This window comes from Lytechinus variegatus, chromosome 2 (genome assembly GCF_018143015.1).
Source record: "Lytechinus variegatus isolate NC3 chromosome 2, Lvar_3.0, whole genome shotgun sequence".
Classification (NCBI taxonomy): domain Eukaryota; kingdom Metazoa; phylum Echinodermata; class Echinoidea; order Temnopleuroida; family Toxopneustidae; genus Lytechinus; species Lytechinus variegatus.
In genome coordinates this window covers 71877830-71901436 of record NC_054741.1, presented here as the reverse complement: position 1 = coordinate 71901436, position 23607 = coordinate 71877830, and the positions used below count along the sequence as shown (strand labels likewise).

Sequence of the window (23607 nt, the reverse complement as noted above, 5' to 3'; positions counted from 1 at the left end):
TAATAGCAGACCATTAAAAACACACCAAGTCATATTCTTTATACAAAGAGTTGAGATTAATCTGGTAAATCACCAAAATGGAAAGGCAACACCAATCAATTAAACATCTAATATGCATTAAAGTGTCAGCTCAACATATTTTATACATGTAACTGATTCATACTTGTGCATGGATTTCCTTGACCAACAAATATCTGCATACTTCTCTTTGTTTCCTAAGGAAAGTTGTGCATATTTCATTTAATCATGAATGATAATAACATTGGTGGATTTATATCATTGAGATTGATTAGACCAATCAAAACTCTTTCTCAGATGGGATCGAAGCTTCTATTTCATTTTCAACATTTACTACTACAACAAGGGTTTGAAACCAATCAAGAATTTCAGAGTTCATTTTTATGAGTAAAATTCTATAATGCTCAATAATAAAATGAAGTCTTGGAAATGCCGATATGTTTCACTTCTTTTCAAATACTGAAAATGTCAATAAAAATCCATGATCTAAGTCTATCAAAGTTGTTATTAAAAGGAATAAAGAAAACTATCATACAAAAAACAAAAACAATAAATTCAATTTAAAAAATAAATATTGAAGCCCTTTATATGGTTTCAACATACAACACAACATTATATGTATGAATGACTATTATGGGGCAATATGAAATCAAACTGAAGTACACAGATAGTAAAATACATAAATAAAATCATACTTCTCTTTAATCTTATTAATCTATTTATTGGTCCACATTAGTGCATTTTAATTAAAAAAGTCAATATCTGACATCTGCAACAACAAAAATACAGAAACTCAAATATTGACATTTTGTTCAATGAAATGGCATCACTCAGTCAAGTTATCACGTAACGATCAATACATGATATGATTGGCCCTATGGTCTGTATTCTGAAGTCGGGTTTACTTTAAACTCAGGTTTAAAGTTGTGGTGTAAGTATGGAAAGCCAATAGTGTCATAAATCTATAACAATATGATTTCAACGTATCAGCTCATTTTACTCTCAAATCATTCTTAACTGTTTCGGAAGGATAAATAGATAGCTTTCTTCACCATGACAAGTTAGAAAAGAGCACAATAATCATGAGAAATATACAATGTAAATAGAATTATGACATTTTTTTGGCTTTCCATAATTTTAGCAGAGACTTAGACCATGGTCTAAGTTAAACCTAACTTCAGACTACGGGCCTATGTGTTGCTTGCTCCTGGAATATATCTTGGATGTCCCCATAATTGATCACTACCTCATGACAAAGCTCATTTGTGTCTCTCATGATAGCATCACCTAATAGGTCACTTTAGAAAAACATATGGTAAAAAATGAAGTAATGCTAAGTATAATTAGCATGGTGTAGCCTACTTTGCAATAAGATTTGTTAAATCAGTGGTAATATCAACTACACTCAATCTACTTATACAAAAGCCATATAAGAAGTAAACTGTGCTTTCGTACAAAGTATCTGTACCGTACCTAATATGCCCATAATTTACTAGCAATTGGCAATATGAAATTGAGAAGAAAACATAATTTCACTTTAAAAAAGAAATATCCAAAACAGATATTTTAGCAATTTAGATTTGCTTAAATATATATCTACTGTGTGAGTAAAGAAAATTGACACTTCACACATCCTCAATTTAAAGAAAAATATTTCATGAACAATACAGTAACTATCATTTATGGCCTGAAAGAGTATGTTGGCCCAAATAATTTGATACCAATAATGGATGATAATTAGGTATTCTTTGCAGCAAGGCATGACTGCAATGAATGAATCCAGATGTCAGTGATGTCATAATCCTACAAGGGTTGCATTAAATGCATTTCAGGACAAAATACACTAATTTATTCAATTCAATTCATTATGATAGTTTAATAAAACACTTTTTAGTATCAATTCTCAAGTTAATTTCATTGAAAAGCGATTTGCGAATTTGTTTACTAACTCATGTAGGATTATAACATTGGCATCTGGGGTTCTTTCATTGCAGCCACATCTTACCTTGGCGCAAATTAAAATTTACATCACTGCAATAATACCCGTTGATTATCCAAGCATGAATACAAACCACATAAATATGGTTTCAAATTATTTTGGAGAAGTTTTTTTCAGCAAAATATGATTATACGTTCTTGACATATTTTTTTCTTAAATTTGGGATTTGTGAGGTGTCAAGTTTTTTTTACTCACATGGTAGTTACAGCATAAGGCAATACTGGTAGTACAGTTTAGATTTCAAAGACAGTACTGGAACCCTGGTAACCATACAATATGAAAAATCAAGTCAAGAAAGAAATCAGATCAAAGACATAACATTTTCCATTTTGAAACATTAAATTTCATTTTTCAATCTAATTATTTAAATTTATTTCTCTATCAACTTCTGACATTTGCAGAAAATAGAGCATAGTTTTTATTACAGTATACATTTTCAATAAATAATCTGCCTTTAAATGACTATTTCACAATTCCAAATTCATATTGTACATGTACAAGCAAGCATGCTGATAGTAGTGTTCTATTCACAGAGTTCTTCTGTAAATATTCTCTGCCATGCTGTGACCATTGACATCACGGTTTCTAACAACACTTCAGGGTAGAGTTCCTTGATAATCAATGGATGTAAAAGGTCTGAGGGCGAACGTTCTCAAGGCGTCGTCTACGCATCCTCATGGTGAGTGCTGCACTCTCTGTCCTAGCTGCAGCCGTTAAGAGATCAGCAGAGAAGAGAAAGTAGCCTAAGACATAGCCCCCGACGGTTGCAACGAGGAACCAGGCATTGTAGGTCATGACAATCAGCATGAGCAGATATGCCATGGCAAATCGGAGCGTGTGGTTCACTGACTGCACACAGTGGTATAGAAACCTGGACAGAAAATGGTAAAAACAGAAAAAGGGAAAACTGCAATAAGTACACATTTACATGTTATTGAAACAGGATCTGCTAAAATGAAATCCTAGTTTTCTCTAAAGTTCATCTAGTCTCAATCCATTAAGATTTTAATTTGAAATGGATTTTTCTTTATGCAATGACTTTGTGTTCCAGAAAGGGAGCTGTAATTCAGAAGAGCCTGCACTTTACATATCATCCAGTCATTGATTTAAAAAATCCTTAAATTCTGAGATACCCAAGCAATGTTGTTTCAGTGAAGTTATACTGTACCTATAGCATTTGAGTCCACCTCTTGAATGGTTCCCAATATAACCTTTCTTATTCCTTTGAAGGGAGTTCCATCTATTAGGGTCCATATCAATAGAAAGATTTCTTTCATGTCTTGATCCCCTGGATTCTGACCTTCCACGGTCCCCTGTTAACGTCCTTACATCCCCACTCAAGTCTGAAAGTACTGTTGTATTCTGGGTAGCATTAGATTCAAGGAATACATCCTCTTCGCCATCCTCTAGCGCTAAGTGGCTTGGACTGTTGTTGCTCTCTAATAAACTTGCATTTCGTTGTTGCTGACGTTGTACCTGTGCAGCCAGGCTACTGTCAAGATTCCGTTGCCTTTCGTGATGCGCATCCAGGAGTTCCATGTAGTCCGCGGACTGGTGAAACACGTGGCCGTTATGGTAAAGATACGCAGGTCGCTTGGACTGTCCGTCGGGTGTCCTGTCATGTTTTCTGTCCCTGCGTTGGCGCTTTTCTCGCATAACCAGCTGAGCTTCGAGTTTTGCGTAGTAGCAAGCTTTCTGATGGAGGACTCTGCTCAAACGTCCCAATCCTTGCCAGATGAAAGAAAGGAATACTGCCCCTATGATGACAATGATGAAATCTGTACAATAAATGAGACAGACATCATGCCAATGAAAAGTTATTCTATCTTGGGGGAAAAACTGATATTTTCTGAGCAGGGATTATTTTTCGTACTTCTATTCCCACCATGGGAGACTGCCCATGTGGTTAAAGGAGTGCCTCTTGATACGATATACCAAATCATAAAACATTGGAAAATGTGAAATTGGATTAAAAATCATTATGAAGGCCACTGGATCCTTAGCTCACTTAATAATGCATTCAAGCATACTGTGAACATTTGGTTCTTGGAAATTATGTATACCTGTATGAAAACAGAAGAAAAAATAATTCATCAATCTTGAGGGCACACATGTACATTGTACATGCTTTCTTGAAGGATCAAGGAACTGCAATGGAAGTGTAGGACTAGAGCTGGTGATGTTTGATTTGGATACAGCATACAATTTGCTACTACTCTCACTACTAGAATCTTGTGAATACTGGATTTCATAAAACACTTTACAAGATTATGATATAATTCCTGGTACAGTGAAAATCTGACCCTTGCTCTTAAACATGTTTAACAAAGGAAACATGTACCAGGGACAACTTCCTTTTAAACCCAATATTTTGGTACCGGTCAGTTTGTATTACAAGAAAGTGGACAATGGATATAATTATATAGCTTGGAGGATTGATTGAAGGTTGAATGTCCTCTTGGTCTAATGGCCGTTTAGTGCCACCTGATGTGGTCTAATGATCTGATCCCATTTTGTCTGATTTTGCTAGATACTAGCCAATACATCCTCTTTACCTGATTTTCAATTATTAATAGACCAACTGTAGTAGGCATTAAAAGCATATTAAATATGTTGTGCCAAATAGACACAAACCACCAAAATATGAAACCAAGCATGCTTGCTACATACATGTACATAGTCAAAGTATTCACATCTATGAAACAGGCAAACATATATATTCAATTTTTTTTAAATTTAACTTCATTATTATTATTGTTATTTTTCTTCTTTTTTTTTGGGGGGGAAGGGCTACTTTTCACAAATTACAGTGCAATTCTGCAACATTGGATAAGCTTGAACATTTGAATGGAATTTTCAAAGGGCTCCTGTTTTTTTTTAAATATAGTTTCCAGGGCTCTTTTTGAGTATTTCAGGGGATGGAATCGCCATGAACCCAGTGGTGTATCTATTTTTTTTCCTGCTGGGAAATGGTTCAAATATTTTGGTGAAGAATGAGGCTAAAATATGAACATGTAGTTGACAAACAGGAAAAATGGATGTTTAACTCTGTCTGGTCATGGCCAATTTAGTTTCATAACCCATGGATATCATCATCCTGATCAGAATATATGACCCATTTGCATCAGCTCAAGTTTTCCTGTGCAGAAAACTTATAAAAAAACTTACCATTCAGTAAATGCCATAATACAATGGCTTTGATATTTGCAAAATATTTCGGAAAATAGAGGAACGATATATTGTGTGCAAAAAATCCAATGCTATCATTCAAGCATATATTAGAAGTTGCATCTAGAACTTTAAAACTTAAAATTAAAGACTCTATGACATGAGTTCCTAGACATACAGAAATTTTATTTACAAAATGATAAGGATAAACACTGACATGTGATTCTTCACATTTTTTCATCTATGTCTTCAAGGAAATCTCTCCCACTTTTGCAGCACATGTGCTGAGAAGGGAAAAAATTGTACAGGGGCTCGGGGCTAACTTGCCCCAGTAATGCAAAAAAAAAGAGCTTGGAAAATACCCCAGTCACAGCATATTATTTTTTTTTATATCTAATGTTGCAGATTTTAGGTAGTAGGTCTGGAAAAGTAGCCCCCGAAAAAGAAAAACTATTTTTTTTTTGCCTGGTGCTGAGTTTATATACCAGTGCATGTAATACTTTGCTAACTTCCAACTTTCTAAATATAATGGTAATAAGAATCTCCCGAGAATCAGATTAAGGAAATGCTAGGTATCTGAAATCTTTCACACTATTATACTTTGTAGTTTAGCTGTCAGACAAGAATGGTAGACACACAACGAGGTTCATACTAAGAAATACACAGAAAACAGAAAAGAGATTCATTCCTCAACACTGCAGCTGAAAGCATTTATAGAGAATCAAACTAGTGCAAACGGGGAAACTGTGGAAAACAATATACCATCTGAGAGGAAATATCTACAGCTGTACTCCCAACTCCCTGAATAAATCATGATGAAGGCCATGAAAACATAACAATAAAAATAATGAAATTCACTTGATCAAACACCATCTGTCATCGACTTCTTAGTAAAATGTCATTTAGATCGAGACATCAAAAGAAAAAAAGACAACTATTGTGTCATGCCCTCTGATCTATGAAATCACTGAATACAATTTATCATAGTATTCTGCATGTTATTACTTTTGTAATGAAGCCTTGAACAGGGCTTAAAAAATAGGTCAATGTATTGTATACAAACAATATAGGATTATCCTCTCTGTATTTAGAACTAGGACTAAATATAACAGGTATAGGCCTAATAAAGGTGCATGAAAACCAAACCCTCCTTTGAACATTTGAAACCTGCCAACCCAGACAAACAGACACCAAACTCAGATCAATTATATTTCTCCTCAAAAATATCAGAAAATTCTGAAATATCACAAAAATTGTCCCCATATTTGCTATTTTATAACAAAGATGCTCTTTAAAAATGTCACGCAAAGTATTAAGAGCACCCCTGTATTCCAAAGACCATTAACCTAGAAAATTCAGCAAGGGAGTTTGGAGGTGGATGATGTAATGTAGCCTTAATGGTCAAATGAGCACTACACTTTTTCAATTTGACACACTCCAGAAGAAACTTCACTCAAAATCCAAAGACATTGATTCAAAAAGAAAATTCATGAAGCGGCTAATAATCCCTGTAGGCTGAATTTGTGGCAAAGGTCTCTGAAATGATTACAAATGTTTGTATACATGGGAGCAACCCCCTGCGGCAACCAAACAAACCCCTGCCAAATCTCATTCAGGGTTGCTTTCAGAGGGGAACTTGGACTAGCTCCCTCGCTTGGACTGCAGTGGTGATGATAGAATAGGCGAGAGTAGAGGTGTTAAAGCATATAGAATTAGACAGTGTACTCATTATTTAAAGGGGTCTACTTTATGGTACTTGCACCAATAGGCACCTTGGGTTACATCTCTAGTTTTTAGGCAGAAATTATTTTGAAAAATGGCAATCAATATTAAAATAAAAAATTTGAAAATAAAGCATGATTTAATTATTATCCAAATTATTTTGGATAAGAGTTCATTCATTGTATGGCACGATGACCTTCTATGCTATAGGCCTACAGAAATGCCTGATATGGAGGGGCCGAGGGGGGGGATTCAAGTTGGGTGCTTGATTCCTCCTACATTACAAGAAATATATTTCACGTTTCTCAGCAGTAACTAAAAGCAAAAGAAAAAGGCCTACTCAAATTACTTTTGTAAAAGATTATCTGCAATCAAAATTTGAAAAATATTTGAAAGTACATGTAAGTTCTTGTTTCTATTATTGATCCATATCCAATTTTTTAATAGTTTCCAATGATATATTTGAAAAATATGAGAAAGGGACTAAAACAGAGAAGAATCAAATATCATGCTGAAGGAGATTAAACACTCACCAAGCAAATAAAAAATTTCCTATCAGCTTTTTTTTTTAATTTCTTAATAATTTTCTGATGGAATAGAGCCTTTTCCAAATTTAATCCATCCAATCATGCTCTATTTTTCAGAGAAAATACAATATTATAGCTAGGGAGGAGGAGGATGTCATAAGCAGAACATTCAAATGTCTTGGTGCATGGGTTGCCTTTAACGTTTTGCTTTACTTGACCAAGCTAAGACTCCAAGTTCAGGTAGGATGAACAAACCCTTACAAGGGTCAAAGGTCATGAATTCCACACAGCATGGTAGGGAGTTTTGTCAACACAGGGATAGAAATATGCCTCAGGATCTTCCCATAATAGCACTGTCCAGGGCAGCTAAATTTGAACGTGGGTCCAGGAATTGAGATACTCTGCACCCATACATACAGCTTTGTAATACATTCTACATGTGGTTGTCTTCCTGCTTAATTTTTGGAGGCAGAAGGAGAGTTTGAAAGCTTTGAAATTGTTTAACAGGTTAAACAAATTCACATTTCCATGCAATGCATGAAATTTCATAGGTTTGAGTGCTGGTATGTCAGGTAAACAACTAGGAGGTCGTACACTGCACAATATTAGTTGGCATGTTGAGGGAAACATAATATAGATGTGTTATGCTTCCCTATTAATAATGTAACTTTGATAAACTAATTTCAAAACCGACCTCTTTTCACACTCAACCTTCAAGTCACAACCATGCATTGAATCAAACAGGTTTCAAAATTTGGGAATTTGTTTTCAAGTATTAAGTGTTTCGCTCTTTGTAAAGTTTTTTTCTTATTTCTTTTTTATTTGAATAGTTTCACATGCAATTTTTACTCAAAAGAGCTAAAAATAATCACATAAAGTACTACATTTCTAAAAAAATAAAATTATAATCAACTTAAAAGGGATAGACGAAACTGACTTTGCAGCACTATAACATATGGCGACCATGACTGGGAGATTTCCAAAGAACAAAAGTTTTAAAATGGATAATTAAATGAGCAATTTACAATGTATGATGCTATGTCAGTGTATTTTATTTCAAGCCCTGCGTTTGATTAATACCCTTACAATACACAAACCAAACAAGTATTTTCAAAAGATTTACAAACCTATTATTGGATCCCCAGTCCATCTCTCTACGATTAAATGTCTGACTTCAGTTGCAAGAAAGAAATAACTCTGGAGGAATGAAAAAGATATAAAATTCAAAGAAAAGTTAACAATGCTATCACATGTAATATCTCAACTTCATTATCAGTCTTAAGATTTGAAAATTCCCCATAATAGAAAATACATACATGTACATAGCATATTATTCACCAGAACTGTACTTTTGCTATCAAAGTCAATCATTGAATTCATATAGAAAAAAAATCAACCCTGCTGTCATCTATTCCATTATTTCATAAATGTAGCTTGATGATGATAATCTATGATTGCAAAACTGATATAACCCTTTGTAGTTCCATCTTTTCAATTTTTGTACATACTGTATATACATGTATGTTATGTATGATTTATATATCATAAAAACCAGGGGTTACATTCACTATGTCATGCATATTGAAATTCTATTGCACCACAATCATTCAGCCCTTTCATTTCCAGTTTTACTGAGGTTTTTTTATATGAATGACTGATCGTCTTTACTACCCTCATTTCTAATAATATCCAGGACATACTGAATACAGACGAATAAAATATGATTGTACATGTACAAGACAGGAATAGTTGATATTCATACTTGTGTTTTATGTTCAAAATTTGCATGACTACATATCCGGTATCCCATTGTAACACTGAGATCTTCAAATTTGAATACATATGTAGACCTATTTTTTGTATCAACTGTATTAAAGTCTGTTATGTGTGATCAGGGAGTTATTGTGTGATATTCTTTGGGAAACGGATAATACTATACAAATGCTGTTCAACATCATCAAATCAAAAGCTACATGTACCTTCGATCTCATGCCACCTTAAAGGTCAAGTCCACCCCAGAAAATAGTTGATTTGAATCGATAGAGAAAAATCAAACAAGCATAGCGCTGAAAATTTCATCACAATTGCATGTAAAATACATGTAAGAGAGCTATGAGATTTTAAAGTTTTGCTTGTTTTCTACAAAACTTTTATGCACAACCCAGTGATATGCTAATGAGAGAGTCAACGATGTCTCTCACTATTTCTTTTTTTCTTAATTATACAATATTTCAATTTTACAGATTTTACAATAAGGACTAACTTGACTTGTAGCCATAAACTACATGTATTTATAAAATAAAGGTAATTCCACATGTTCAGGAAGGAATAAACTTATGTTTCACACGGCAATGAGGGGAAAATTAGAATTTTTCATATTTCGTATACATTTAATAAAAGACAAAAGAAATAGTGAGTGGGTGACATCATCAGTCTGCTCATTGCACACTCACCAGGATAACTGTTTTGTGACATGAAGTGAAAATTTAAAATGTCATTACTTTCTTATTTTATATTCGATTTTGTATGACACTTTCAGTGTTATGCTTGTTGAATTTTTCTTTTTTATTCAAATCAACTTATTGTTGGGGTGGACATGTCGTTTAAATTTGCTTAATGGTAAGAATTCTGGAGAGCACAAAGAGATTCAAATTTGACTTTCAAAGTCAATGACTATAAAGATAAACACTAAGGAAAAATACAATGTACATATTGGTAAAATTGCTTTATTATATTTGCATAAGAATGTAAAAGCACACAGTCACCATTATGGTAATTGATGTTTGCTCAGCTTGTTTCACACACCTTTAAGTGGGGGAAATAATTTTTTTTCTCATATCATGCAATCCAACTGTTTGCTCAAATTCAAAGTACACTGGTCATGGTCATTAGACGTTCATGTAATACTATATTTACAGTCACAATTTAAAGGGGATTAAAAATGAGAGAAACTAGAGATGCTCGGCAGGTCGCGCAGCCGAGCACATGTATCACCTGAACCCACCGCGTCATCCATCATTGCGACATATACATGTAGAGCTCACAGAGAAATTTGACAAAAAAATACAATTATCATGGCAACAATGACCCTACATGTACATGTAGCATGCAGGTCCTCCAAGTCCATCTACTACCCAAGTGTGGTTGGAAAGTGACTTATGGTTGCGGAGAATGAGTCTTGCATGTTAACTTCAACGTTGACCTAAAAATGACCTTTGACCTTACATGTACCATGTGTCCTCTGACTGCAGCATAACATGCAGGTCCCCCAAGTCCATCTACCATCCAAGTTTGGTTGAAAAGAGAATTACAGTTGCAGAGTTAGGTGTCATAAGAGAGTCTTGCATGTAAACTTTAACGTTGACCTGAAAATGACCCTTGACCATACCATACTACCTGTGACTGCAGCACAACATGCAGGTACCCCAAATCCATCTACCATCCAAGTTTGGTTGAAAAATGACTTACGGTTGCGGAGTTAAGTGTCATAAGAGAGTCTTGCATGTAAACTTTAACCTTGACCTGAAAATGACCTTTGACCTTACCGTGTGACCTCTGACTGCAGCATAATATGCAGGTTCCCCAAATCCATCGACCATCCAAGTTTGGTTGAAAAGTGACTAACGGTTGCAGAGTTAGGTGTCATAAGAGAGTCTTGCATGTAAACTTTAATGTTGACCTGAAAATGACCTTTGACCTTACCATATGACCTCCGCCCACACCAAAATCAATAGGCTTCTTCGCTATACCATACTCAACCTTCATGCCAAATTTGAAGACGATCGAAGAAGAAATGCAGCTGATAGAGCGCTCACAAGGAAATCTCTGCAGCGAATGCGGCGGCGCGACGAGGCCAAATCCATAGTATCCTCCGAACTCTGTTCGAGGCAATCGAGGGATACAAATATCAGGTTTGATCAACAAAAAAAATACATGGTGGCGACGGGCAATTCACCCCTAAACCTCTGACATCGGCACAGTAAATGAAAAATCAACCATAGAATTTCAAGCAGGATTTTTAAAAACTTCAATTTCAATATTTTGCCTATCACATTCATCATAATCATGATTGTACACAGCATATGAAGGGACCTTTTTGTTGGTCCCTATAATAGCATTGAGAACAAAAGATGATAAATTGATTAAAAAAAAACCTTTTAACATTTGGAAGGAAACCTTGTAATAATCATTTGTTTAAATCAACTGGCTCACTGGTCTAGAAAATTATGTGGCTGAGAATGAATATTTCATCTGTATTGCACAGTATCATTAAATAACTTTTTTATTTTGAGAAAATGCCAAATAGCACATTTCCTTTGCAGTTTATAATTCATGAAGACAGGTGATATAAAATTGACTTGTACAACTGACAACTATGCAAGTGTATACAGTTACCATAAAATCTTTTTATATAATCTCCATTTTCTCTTGATTAGAAATATTGTGGTGTTTATCCATGGTATCTAAGGGTGCGTTTATTCGACACTTTTTTACCCTAGAATCATGATCAGAATCATGATTCAAATCACGATTCTGCAGAATCACGATTGCGTTTAGTCGAAATTGAATATAATCATGATTAGAATCACAAACATGAAACACGAAAAAAGGGGCGTTTGGAAAGACGTTTCTGTAGAATCACGAACGAAATAGGTCGTATAAACGATATCGTGATTTGAATCATGATTCTATGACGTCATTGTGTCGTGCTTCTTCCGGGTTCGACTCAAAGGCGCGCGCTGTGTTTCGTGCAGGTTAATTTTCGTGTAGCAGTATTGCCAGCATTTAGGAATTAGGCTCTGTGTATTGTACCCTCGGGGTTGTACTGTAGCGTCATTTGTATATTTCATTGTTTTCATCAATCATTTCACAAATTGGACTGACGATGAACTCAGGGCTCTGCTTGTGCTTTGGGCTCAGCCTGAAGAAACGAGCATCCCTTACCGGGATTCACAGAAATAAGACGATCCCTTTCAGCGGCGCTTGCGAGGGAGGGATTTCAACGGAGATGTGGCACCGCCTGTCGAGACAAAATTAACAGAATTCGTGCCCAGTACAGGACCATCATAGACAAGAAAAATCGATCGGGAGGTGGGAGGGAGGATGATGACCCCTTCTGGTTCCCGATCAAAAACAATACGAGGTACAATACACGGAATTCTGGAAGTAAAAGATTTATTTTTCGGAAGCCGAGTAAGCGTTGCACTTGCACAAACGATCGTGCGTTAGCTCCGGCGGCAGCAAAAATCTAGCAGCCGACGTGAAGTTAGAAACACGTTCGAAAATGTTGACCTATACTTCCTGGGTCAAACTGCGCACTGGATCGGCCCGAATTCAGGGAGAAACAGCGTTAGAAAGATGGTCGTATAAACGCTGATTCTGTCGGATCGTGATTCATGCTGCTGTTTTGAATCATGATTCAAATCGTTATTCAAATCATGATTCTGGGTCGAGGTCGCATAAACGCAGCCTAAATCCCCTGAAAATTTATCATAAGCTCAATGTCACCCTAGCATGTGTTAGCCTGGTTCATTCACAGCTTCTTTTCATCCAAGGATTATTCTGGACTATATATTTGATCTTTTTTTCTACTGAATAAATGTGAGGTGATAACCTTTCTCATCTGGAATTCTGGATATGAATTTTTTTTTCCTGGTTGCCATTCTAAAATTCATAAACCTCTCAGTTATCAGGGAAACAAACAAATCTATGGGGCTTTGGCCACTGTAATGAAAAAAGGCTCTTTAATTCTAAGAGTCCCAGGGCCCAGGCTAACATTTGGTATAGTTGATTTAAATTTACTCTCAGCTATAAAGATTAGCAAACTTAAATCACAGAGCCAATGGACATAAAGACAATACAGTTCAGTTTTCAGAATAAAGCTTTAGTTTAAACAGACTTGACCCACCAAGACCCTTGATGTTTTGTTTCAACACAATTTTCTTTGTTATTTTGGTTAAACAGAAATTTCCTGAAAAGTTTTCCTTTGAGGGGTGGTGAACTTTGCCTACCATCTATCTTACACCATCTGTTGACCTCGGTAATCTTGTGATATGGCATATAGGAAAAGGACAGTTAGTCATTGTTTGTCATGCAAGAAATAATTAGAAATTCAAGATATGAAAGGTGAATATCTGCAGACTTGAAAATTTGGGGAAGGGTAGGGGGTGGGGGACTCGCCGAGGCAACTGTGCTTCACTGCATCTCAAATAGGAAAATAATATTTGAACATGAAAGAAAACACAATCAGTAGTCAGTAATTGCATCATTGCATAAAATCAGTTTGAGCACATGAAATTATAAAATTACACACCAGTGATGGGTTAACCTGGTCAAAAAGGCTTGATAAATTGCCCAAAACTTTGTAATATTGACATCAACTGGGCGTTGTGGCGTGCGCCTGTAATCCAAGCTGTGGGGAAGTTACAAATTGATGCAGAGGTTCGAGGTTCGAGCCCTGGTCACGTCTTTCGGATGGTGACGTTAAAGGTCGGTCCCAGACGTAAATAATCATATCTGATTGATACACGTCTGACAAAACTCTACATACATACATACATCAACCTCAAAATCATACTACTGTACACTGCAGTTTTATTGATTTCATAAAATATATTGGGAAGGTTTCAATAACATGTATTTATGTAGAGTATATAATTAATACATTAGAAATATTAAATTGCCTTCACTTTTGCTATTAAAACGTTGTTAATCGCTAGCCCGACCGATAGTTGAACGCATTTCTGAACACAAGCGCGATGTTCGGTTAAAGCGAACCGACACATCCGCAGCACTTGGCAGAACATGCTTGGGAGAAGCAACACCACCCAGATTGGGAGGGTGTACATGTACATTGCATTGCCAAAGAAAGACATTGGAATACATGCAGGATTAAGGAGGCTATTAGCAAGGCTCGACATTAGCGGTGGCCCGGTGGCCCGGGGCCACCAAAAATTCATCTCGGGCAACCATTATTGAAAAAATGTTAAGTTTTGGTGGCCCGAATCGGGCAACCAATAATTTTCAAAGTAGCGCAATTTTTCTCCCGATTTTGCATGCATTTATCAACCTTCTACAGTTAAAATTGCAAGCCAATTCGTCATGCGCCTTTTTTGTTAATCTACACACAAACACACACACACAAAGATTGCATAGTCATGACAGTATGTAGGCCTACCGCTAGCATACAGTAACTACTATTCAGCCGGCCGCGCCGGCTGTCTGGCTGAGCTTTGCATGCATGAAACCAATGCAGCTAGCTGTGCACGAGCAGACTATTCAGACCCAGGGAGCTGCGATACGAAATGTTACTGCTAAGAAATCTTCCCCAGAACTTTGGAAATCTACGTCAAAGTCACATTTTACACCAATGAAATGCCCTTCTACAGTCCATATTACTGAAACCTGATTAATTGCAAGCATTAAAAGGAGGAATTATGACCTCTCTTTTGACTCAAAAAGACCGATTTCCAAATGCATTAATACACATAAAACACATAGGTGAGTACATCACAGTCCCATATGTGCATTTGTATGTATGTTAATTTGGTTTATTTCGAAGCTGTGTCTCTTCTAGCCAAAAATAGATAGACAGCTACTTTCTTTCTTCTTTATAAACCACTCCTAAGGAAGTAAATACTTTGGGAAGGCATTTCATTGATATGACATGTGAATTTTTTCCATCATTTTGTCAAATATAGGGAAGGAATTTTCTCACTGTTTTTTCCAGATAACTTTTGCCATTTTATTTTTTTCTTTCATTTTTTCAGTGATTAAACCATTTATACCCCTTCCCATTGAAAATGCCTGATTAAAGAACATGTTTCTACTGAATAATAATAATTTTCCCCATTTTTTGATAATTTTGTTTTATTTATTTTTCTTAAATTTTCTTTTGTTTTTTCTCAATTTTTATGACCTGTTCTTTGTTTTTTTCTTCATTTTTTCTTTTGTTTTATTTCACTTACTGTATTCATTTTTACAATTTTTGTTTTCTTTTTTCAATATACTATTCTAAAAATTATTTTTGTTTATTTCCCCCTTTTACACATTGTTCTAATTCTGCAGCATGTGATTTTCTCCTGCTATAATATGCTGGAAAAGAGAAATAAACTGGATTTGGGGCCTGCATAATCTAGGTTTTACAATCAAAAAGGAAGAAAGGAAAAATCATTGTTTTGTAAATCTATCTGAGTTTGATACATGTAACATGTATATGCACTATTTATTTACTTTACCATTATGAGTATGTGTCTATACGGAGATTAAAAATCTACACAACCTGGGAACAATACAATTCTTTTATTCTCTTTCAATCATTTCATATTTACAATGATAGAACAATATATATATTACCACAAAATAAGCAAAGTAAAATAACAGCAAGCACGATTTACATACACGATGTACAAAGAATAGTGGTACGTGTTAGTGATTGCAGAATATTTATATTTTTCGGGCCACCAAACCTTATTAGTGGGCCACCAAAAAAAATTATTTGAAGGTTTTGGTGGCCCGAACGGGCCACCACCAAAAAAAGTTAATGTGGAGCCTTGCTATTAGTATACGTCTTTGTCCTAACAACTTCAACAGAGACAGCGGGATCGACATCCCCGATTTCTGGATGCGAACCATCCGACAGCACAATACCCCCTTACCTGGCAGTGCACGCCGACCCGATCGCTCCCGGCCCCGATCGAGGGACCGCTCAGCTAGTCAACCCCCGCCCACGGGAAACTAGCGAGCTCGCCGATTTTTGGTCTCATTTGCATATTGCCGACCCACGGCGTATTTGCATATACCCCGGCTTATTTGCATAACTCCTGACCAATCACACAACGGATCAGTGCCCACCTATTGTTCTCGCGTTTGTGCGTACGGTCTTGGAGATTAGTATGAATAGAGTACAATATCGGACAATTTTCATCACTTGATAAAGAGTTGCAGCGGCACTCGAAAGCTCGTGAACTTGTAAGCTAGTGAACACTTTTTGCGAGAGTGATCACAAATTTCCTAGAAAGCCAGTGAACACTTTTTGCGAGAGTGATCACGAATTTCCTTGTTGACCATAGTAGATTGCGAGACAAATGAATTACCCTCTAGCGATTATTTCAATCCGCAATAATGAATCTATTTAGTATTAAAAAGTTGTTGTTGTTATTATGGCGCAATCTCATCAATCTTTGCTGATGTCATGCATGATATAGGAGCAAGGAGTAAAAACTGGAATCCAAAGCTAGGTACTGTCTTACAAATAGATATGATTGATCCAATCAATTGTAACTCTATGGAAATCCATCAGTGTCATAATTTTTACAAAGGAAATTTGCAAAATATACTTTTTATTATTTTAAACAAAGGAGAACACACCAAATTTTCAAGAAATCAATGAATTTATGGATACACTTTGATAACAAGAACATATTTTTAACAAACATGCAGTTTAGATGTTGACGTTGCTGGCTTTCAATAGTTGCGATTGATCAGATCAATCACAACTCTTTGTATTGCAAGATGGGTCCCAGGTCTCTAAAAAATGTTCATGAAGTTTCTGCTTCCATTTGAATTTCAACTCAAAATGGGTGCATTTTTTCTTACATCATTTGACTCCAGGACAATAATCAGTAACCAGCGCAAATGGCTTTGGGAATGAGTCATAATGGATTAAAGCTAATAGCATCTCTTTTGTTATCCAATGTACATAAAGGATTAATAGCATCAGATAATTTGTTTTCAAAGAAAAGAGGATCCTATTATGAAGAGATATGACCGTACTGTATCAGGTTAAAAAAATTGGATGAACAGAAGCAGGAATCCCCTCCTGTAGATTTCTTTCTTCCACCTATTGGTAAAATGAGTGAAACCATTAAAACCAGTAACTTCTGATCTTTATAAGCCATCCAGTGTCTCTTCAACTTTTTTTTTCTATTCATCCTTTTCTCCAATTTATCTCAAAAATTGAATCAACTTCAGACATCAGATAGCAACATATTGAGGAGTTGCCCCACAATCCAATTCTGTATGTTTGGTAGGAAACATTGGAAGATAAAGTGAGCAAATTGCCTATTTGTCTGTTGTAACAAGACCTCTGTTCAATTTAGATTCCATTACCCCCCAAATAAGTTTTATAGAAAGCTGGTTTCTACAAAATTTATTTTGAGAATTTTACTGAGGGTAGAAAATAATCATTCTGAGAAGATCTAGTTCATTTTGGAGAAATATGAGGATAACTCGGCTTCAATTTAAAGTTCAACCAACAGATGGAACAGAGAAATCAGATCTGCTTCAGGCTATCTTCCATTATATTGTGGGATTGTATAGAAAGTAGGCAAGTCTGAATGGTCCTCCACAATCAACATTTGAATAGCCTGCTGTCTTTTGACCTCAAGATTCAAATTAATATTGCTATTCTCATATCATCATCCCCTTTGGTGTGGCTGAAAGATATAATCAACAGTATTTTCCCTTTACAAAGTGAAGTTTACATTATCTTTTTTTAATAAAATTTCATTTATTTATTCATTTATATTTATTCATTTTCATTTCAAATTTATTTATCTACATGTAGTTTATATTTAAACAAATACTTAAACTTAGATTCATTTATTTATTTGTTTATTTATTCATTCATTTATTTATCTATTTATTTTTATTTAATTTTCATTTCATTTAGGGCCTAATGTACCACTGCACAGTCAGGAACAAGGAGACATCACTACAAAAATTAGTATTCAATGCAGTATGCTTTTATAGTAAATGCAGGTGCAATACATATAGGGCTTTAATACTGACTACATGCACATTACTGCTGCATATCAGATGCACGTTTGAGGGATTTTGCTTTTCACTTTCAATAATTCTGTTTTTATTTTCATAGCTTAAATCATACAAAAATGAATACATGTACGTGTATATTGTTTGTATTTTCACTATTTTCCAAGGCATTGTACTACCCAAACAGCGAATATTCTCATTCGCGCAATGGTGCGACATTTCACATTCCATGAAAGATAAAGGAGATTCTCTATTTAACTTAGCTACTGCTCGTAGAATAGAGCATCTTTTTTAACCTTAATATTAAAACAAATTCTCAGACCATCGCACTCATGCCTACTTGCTATTTCGTTGCACGCACCACGAACCGTCCTCTCTGCGCACTTCTATGCGAAAGTTACTTTTGCAGAAAACGTATTTAAAGAATTTTTTTTTTAAACCAGCAATAAGTGCACCTACTAGGAGAGCAATTTATTTACCAGTGTCTTCGTTAAAAAGTTCAGGTTCCAAAGTTTCATCCCGTATCTTTATATTTTCTTGAAGTTAATTATTTACGCCACAGTGGGCAACGTAACAGAGAGGACGGTTCGTGGAATAGATACAGTGTGCTTAACTTTTGCACCGAAGTGCACAGAGAGGACGGTTCGTGGTGCGTGTGACGATATGTATACCATGCTCAATAGCCAACTAAAATCAAGGGTCCGAATTAACAAAGGTGGTATTTAAAACCATTGGTTGAACCCAAGTTAATATGCAGATTTCCTGTATAAATTACGCTTACATACATGTATTTACCCATATACTTAAAAAAAAGTCCAATGCTGACGAGTGCTTTTGTCACAATACGCCAAATTGATGCCTGTTGCCAAGGTCAAGTACGCTACTTTATTCATGAGTCCACTGTTTGAAGAGTGGTCTCATTAATTGAAAACATTGTACTCAAAAATAAAATAGCGTGGATAACCACAGCAACAGGTGTCAATTTGGCCCACTGTGACAAAAGTGCGCATCAGAAAATGTTGGATACATGTATTTTTTCATACGCAGTAAATAAGCATAATTAATACAGGAAATCTGCATAAACTGTGGGTTCAACCAATGGTTTTAAAAACCAACTTTGTGAATTTGGGCCAAGGAGTTCCATGGATTATAATGATCTCATACAAAATGGTTCAGAAATTGGAAGTACAAATATGTCCTAAATGTTTAGGAGCACAGATACAGTTATACTGATATGCCTTCCAAAAATTAATCATGACTGGCATACCGTATATGGAAGGTTTCTCTACCTCTTTTTTATTCCCCCTTCTCTCTCTCTCAAGATGCTTGGGTTTTCCCCATCTCTTCAAGCAATTTTCAAAACTTCAGAAAACTGAAGGGGAAGTAACACCTAAATACAAAGAAGCACATACAGTAGTGTCACTTGGAGTAGAGAGCAGGTGGGCCCCTGAATACAATATTAGCTTTCCTTTTTCAGTTTGTTTAAAGAGGGTCAACAAACTTTGCATATAATCGTGGTTCACATATTGTAATGGTTTATGACCAAAGAGATTTGAGGAAGGGCATATGACTACAATTGTCTGAAAACACTTGTAAAATAACTAAAAAGTGCTCAAAAGGGCAGTTCTCAGCAGAAGTAATCTTCCTTTTTATTTCTAGTTGGGGAGTTCCATTTATATTCAGCCCAATTCAAGTTGATTCAAGACCCAAAATAAACACCACATTCATCTTCCGATTGGAAGCAGACACTTCAAGTCACAACGTCCCCCCCCCCCCCCCCCCCCCCCCGCCATAAAAGAGTTGAAATAGTATTGCTAGTGTGGGATGCTTGTATGTACTTCCAATAGTTTTTGTCATGGATTGATAAATTACAAAATTATAGTCAGGACTTGATCCTCAGTTGAACCCTTACTGTGTTAGCACTAGATATGAGTGTTTCACTGTGCAAATAACTGGCTTCACTCTGTCACAAAAGGAGCACTGTAATGCAGTGTATTTTTAAACCACAATAAGCTATGCGTGTTGAAGAAGACTTTGATATGCAGCTCACTGCATACAAGAGTAGCACGTTGTAGGAAAATCATTAATACATGTGTAGCATCCTTGTTTTTCTTGATGAATTAAATCTCATTATCCCATGCAGAAAGCATGAAAAAAACCTTTGGTGTCTCCATGCGTCATTTCCTCAATCTCCCTCTTGAAATCTATGTGGCTTACTGGGAAAGACAACAAAGATGAAGAACTGCTTGAATGATTATGTAAAGTAAAATGCCAGGACTATATGTACTTCCTTAATCTACTGATGGGTAGGGTTGACATGAATCAGTCTTCAAAGTCAAAGTAAAAAGGAAATAATACAATTCCTCCATCTTAAAACACCCTGTGTACATATAAGGAGCAAGATTTCATAAGTAGTGAAACATAAAATACCATTGATCAACATTTGTGTTCTTTTAATTTATTTTTTTTCCTTGGAATAAAAGGGTATACCGGTACTATGCAGCTTCTTATTCTATTTTTCTTTTATATAGGATAGAGCTATTTTTAAAGAGGACATGAGAGACATGTATGTTATTACAATTATTACTAGGCCCGTTTCGGGTACACGTGTACACGCACGGTCAAGTCAGTGCACGTGCACTAAATTCCATCACCGTGTACACGGTAGCATCTGCATAAAGCTTGCATGGGACTACAAAGTCAGTGAACAAGCTCACAGCCTCACATTAAATCTTAGTTCTCAGACACTGCACATGTTTTAATTACTAATATGTCAATATATTTCAATTAATCTAGAGTGAGTTCACTTCCAAAATCGCCGATATAATCCACATTCATTCAGGAGACTCAAGTTTTTGTACCACGAAATGGGTCTGCTCCGGTCTCGAAAGCGTTGCTCAATCACACTCAGAGCCAATTTGAGAATCACCAATTGCGACAGCGATCATTGCTACATACAACTTACGTGTTATACGCTCGTACACATGTGCTACAAGCCTATGACAAACGCTCCTCAAATTGGCAATAAAATAATGAAAATCAATCGATAACTTCAGTTACACTTAATTCTGCAGCGATCTGTGCATGCATGTACGGTACAGTATACAAAATGCGCATCCAACGAGCGTCGGCGCTAGCTAGGGCTCTGCACTGATTTTCTTTTGCATTCTTTGTTAATTTAATGCGCTGCTAAGTCGAGTAAACTTTTTAATTTGCACCAATTTTTGTGGATTGATACTTCAAACTTCTCAGGCAAGCTTTAAAACCGTGACTTAGGCTATATAGACCCCTTTTTATGACATGTTGATGCGGGTCCGTGTCGACATGAAAACATAACTCGCTCTCACAGTGTTTACAACGTGTACACGTGTACACGACCGAAAAACATGCCGTGTACACGTGCATCAAAAAATGAACTTTCAAAACGGGCCTAATTATTACATATAAGCAAGTTTATGGGTAAAACTGGAAATAGCATGTAGCATTAATGTTTTGTTCCATCTTAAAACATACATGTAAAAAATAAAAATTAAAGAGAGGAACATCATTAATTATATTTTTGAAATACCATGAACATCTTAAACTACATGTATGAATTATTGTATTGTGCATGTACATGTATAGGATATACATGTATGCATGTATGTAAAATGTAATCATTATTTTCAGTCTACCACACTCCCTATAAAATGCCAGAGTGCACACTGAGTTGCTAATTTCTATTAGAGTGCTGGTCAACAGTGTATCTCTCTCTAACAATCAATAACCGAGTGCATCTGGTGGCCTTTTTAACTTCAAATAACGAGGTGGTTTCCAAGGCTAAGATGAAATTCTAAATTTAATAAGGCAAGCGTGTAAGCTGCAAGACCTGCGGGCACACGAAGAAGATGCAATAGAGTGAGAAAGACTTTTTGACTTCCATGCATGCTACATGTACAGTGTATAGTACTATAGAAGTTTCAATTTGTATGTATTCATGAATTGTTTACTCTCCAAAAAATATAGTGTACATGTAAAGCTTTGGCAAATTTTCAATTAATGAATTATGAGACTTCAAGTATCATATTTACATTCTAATCGGCCTAAAAATCTCTTTCCACATCGATTCTTTAAACAAATTTGAATTTTCACATACATGCAAATATTTTAGCACCCTTGCTTAGTATATTTGCCCTACGAACACTGTATCCCATGAATTACAATGATTGGAAATAAAAGCTACACAGATGTGTACAACTTGAAATTTTCATGCCATTCCATGCTTGATGGATTTATAATGAAAACAAGTGGAGCACCTCTGGACGTCTCACCTGCATTATGTGATTCAATAAAGCAGCAGTGCTGACTTTGAAAACTACTATAAAATAATTATTCACAAAACATACATTCATATAATGATACAATACTACATTCATTGACCCTAAATGACATTTGACCTTGGTCATGTGACCTAAGACTTGTCAGTGATACTTGATTACCCTACGTCCACAATTCATAAAACATATGACTTTGAAAATTTTGACAGCAATTTAACAATGAGGAGAAAATTAGAAGTCTTCATATTTCCTACAATAAAATACAAAAGAAATAGTGAGTGGGTGACGTCATCAGTCTGCCAATTTGCTTACCAACCAGGATGTGCATATAAATGTTTTGTGAAATTAAGCGATACTTTAAAATGTCATAACTTTCTTATTTTACATCTGATTTGATGAAATTTTCATCGTTTTGCTTGTTGTATTTTTCTCATTTTATTCAAATCAACTTTTTGTTGGGGTGGACTTGTTCTTTAATAAGTTTGCATACGATGAAGTACAAAAACTCATAATTCAATGGTAACTATAAATCATAATTACATGTAGGCCTATATTGCATCTCATTATGACAGATCAGCTCTAACACCGAGGACATTACAGGGCAAGTCCAAGAAAAGGTCACCCTGGAAGGCAAAATTTCATCTTTAATTTAAGAAGTTATCTTTGGTGGGGTAAGAGAGTCCAAATGTTGAATTTTGAAATTTCATCAAGAAAAATTTGATAATATGCATATTTATGCTAATTTGGGGCACCTAATTTGCATAATCAGTAAAATGGGCGTTACGTATGGGACAATTATAAAAACTCATAGAAAATGAAAACAAAACTTCTGAGATTTAGTCATAGGTGGGACATGGACCCCCTTACATCTTATTACTTTTGGCAGAAAAAAGTGGTGTCATCTAATTAATTATGCAAATTAGGTCTTGTCCAAGGATGGAATGTCCCATATGTAACATTTTGAGGATTTTTTTAAAGTTATTTCTCATAATATAATACTTGTATTGTTGCATCTCTGGGAAGTTCTAATTTATTAAGTATGAAAATGTTATACCACAAAAAGTTTCAAAAATGGAGTTTACTT

The 23607-nt window shown here is 35.5% G+C and overlaps 1 protein-coding gene across 2 annotated transcripts in view; it reads right to left on the bottom strand.

Annotated features, from left to right (window-relative positions):
* Window positions 1-2212: 2212 nt before the first annotated feature.
* Window positions 2213-23607, bottom strand: part of LOC121408905 — a 30918-nt gene continuing 9523 nt past the window's right edge. For both annotated transcript variants that reach the window (XM_041600612.1, XM_041600613.1), the window contains exons 2-4: window positions 8562-8631; window positions 3186-3795; window positions 2213-2888 (exon numbers count right to left, since the gene is read on the bottom strand). In XM_041600612.1, the coding sequence (XP_041456546.1) occupies window positions 2636-2888; window positions 3186-3795; window positions 8562-8631 (933 nt within the window). In that variant the 3' untranslated portion in view covers window positions 2213-2635. The remainder of the gene's footprint in view (window positions 2889-3185; window positions 3796-8561; window positions 8632-23607) is intronic.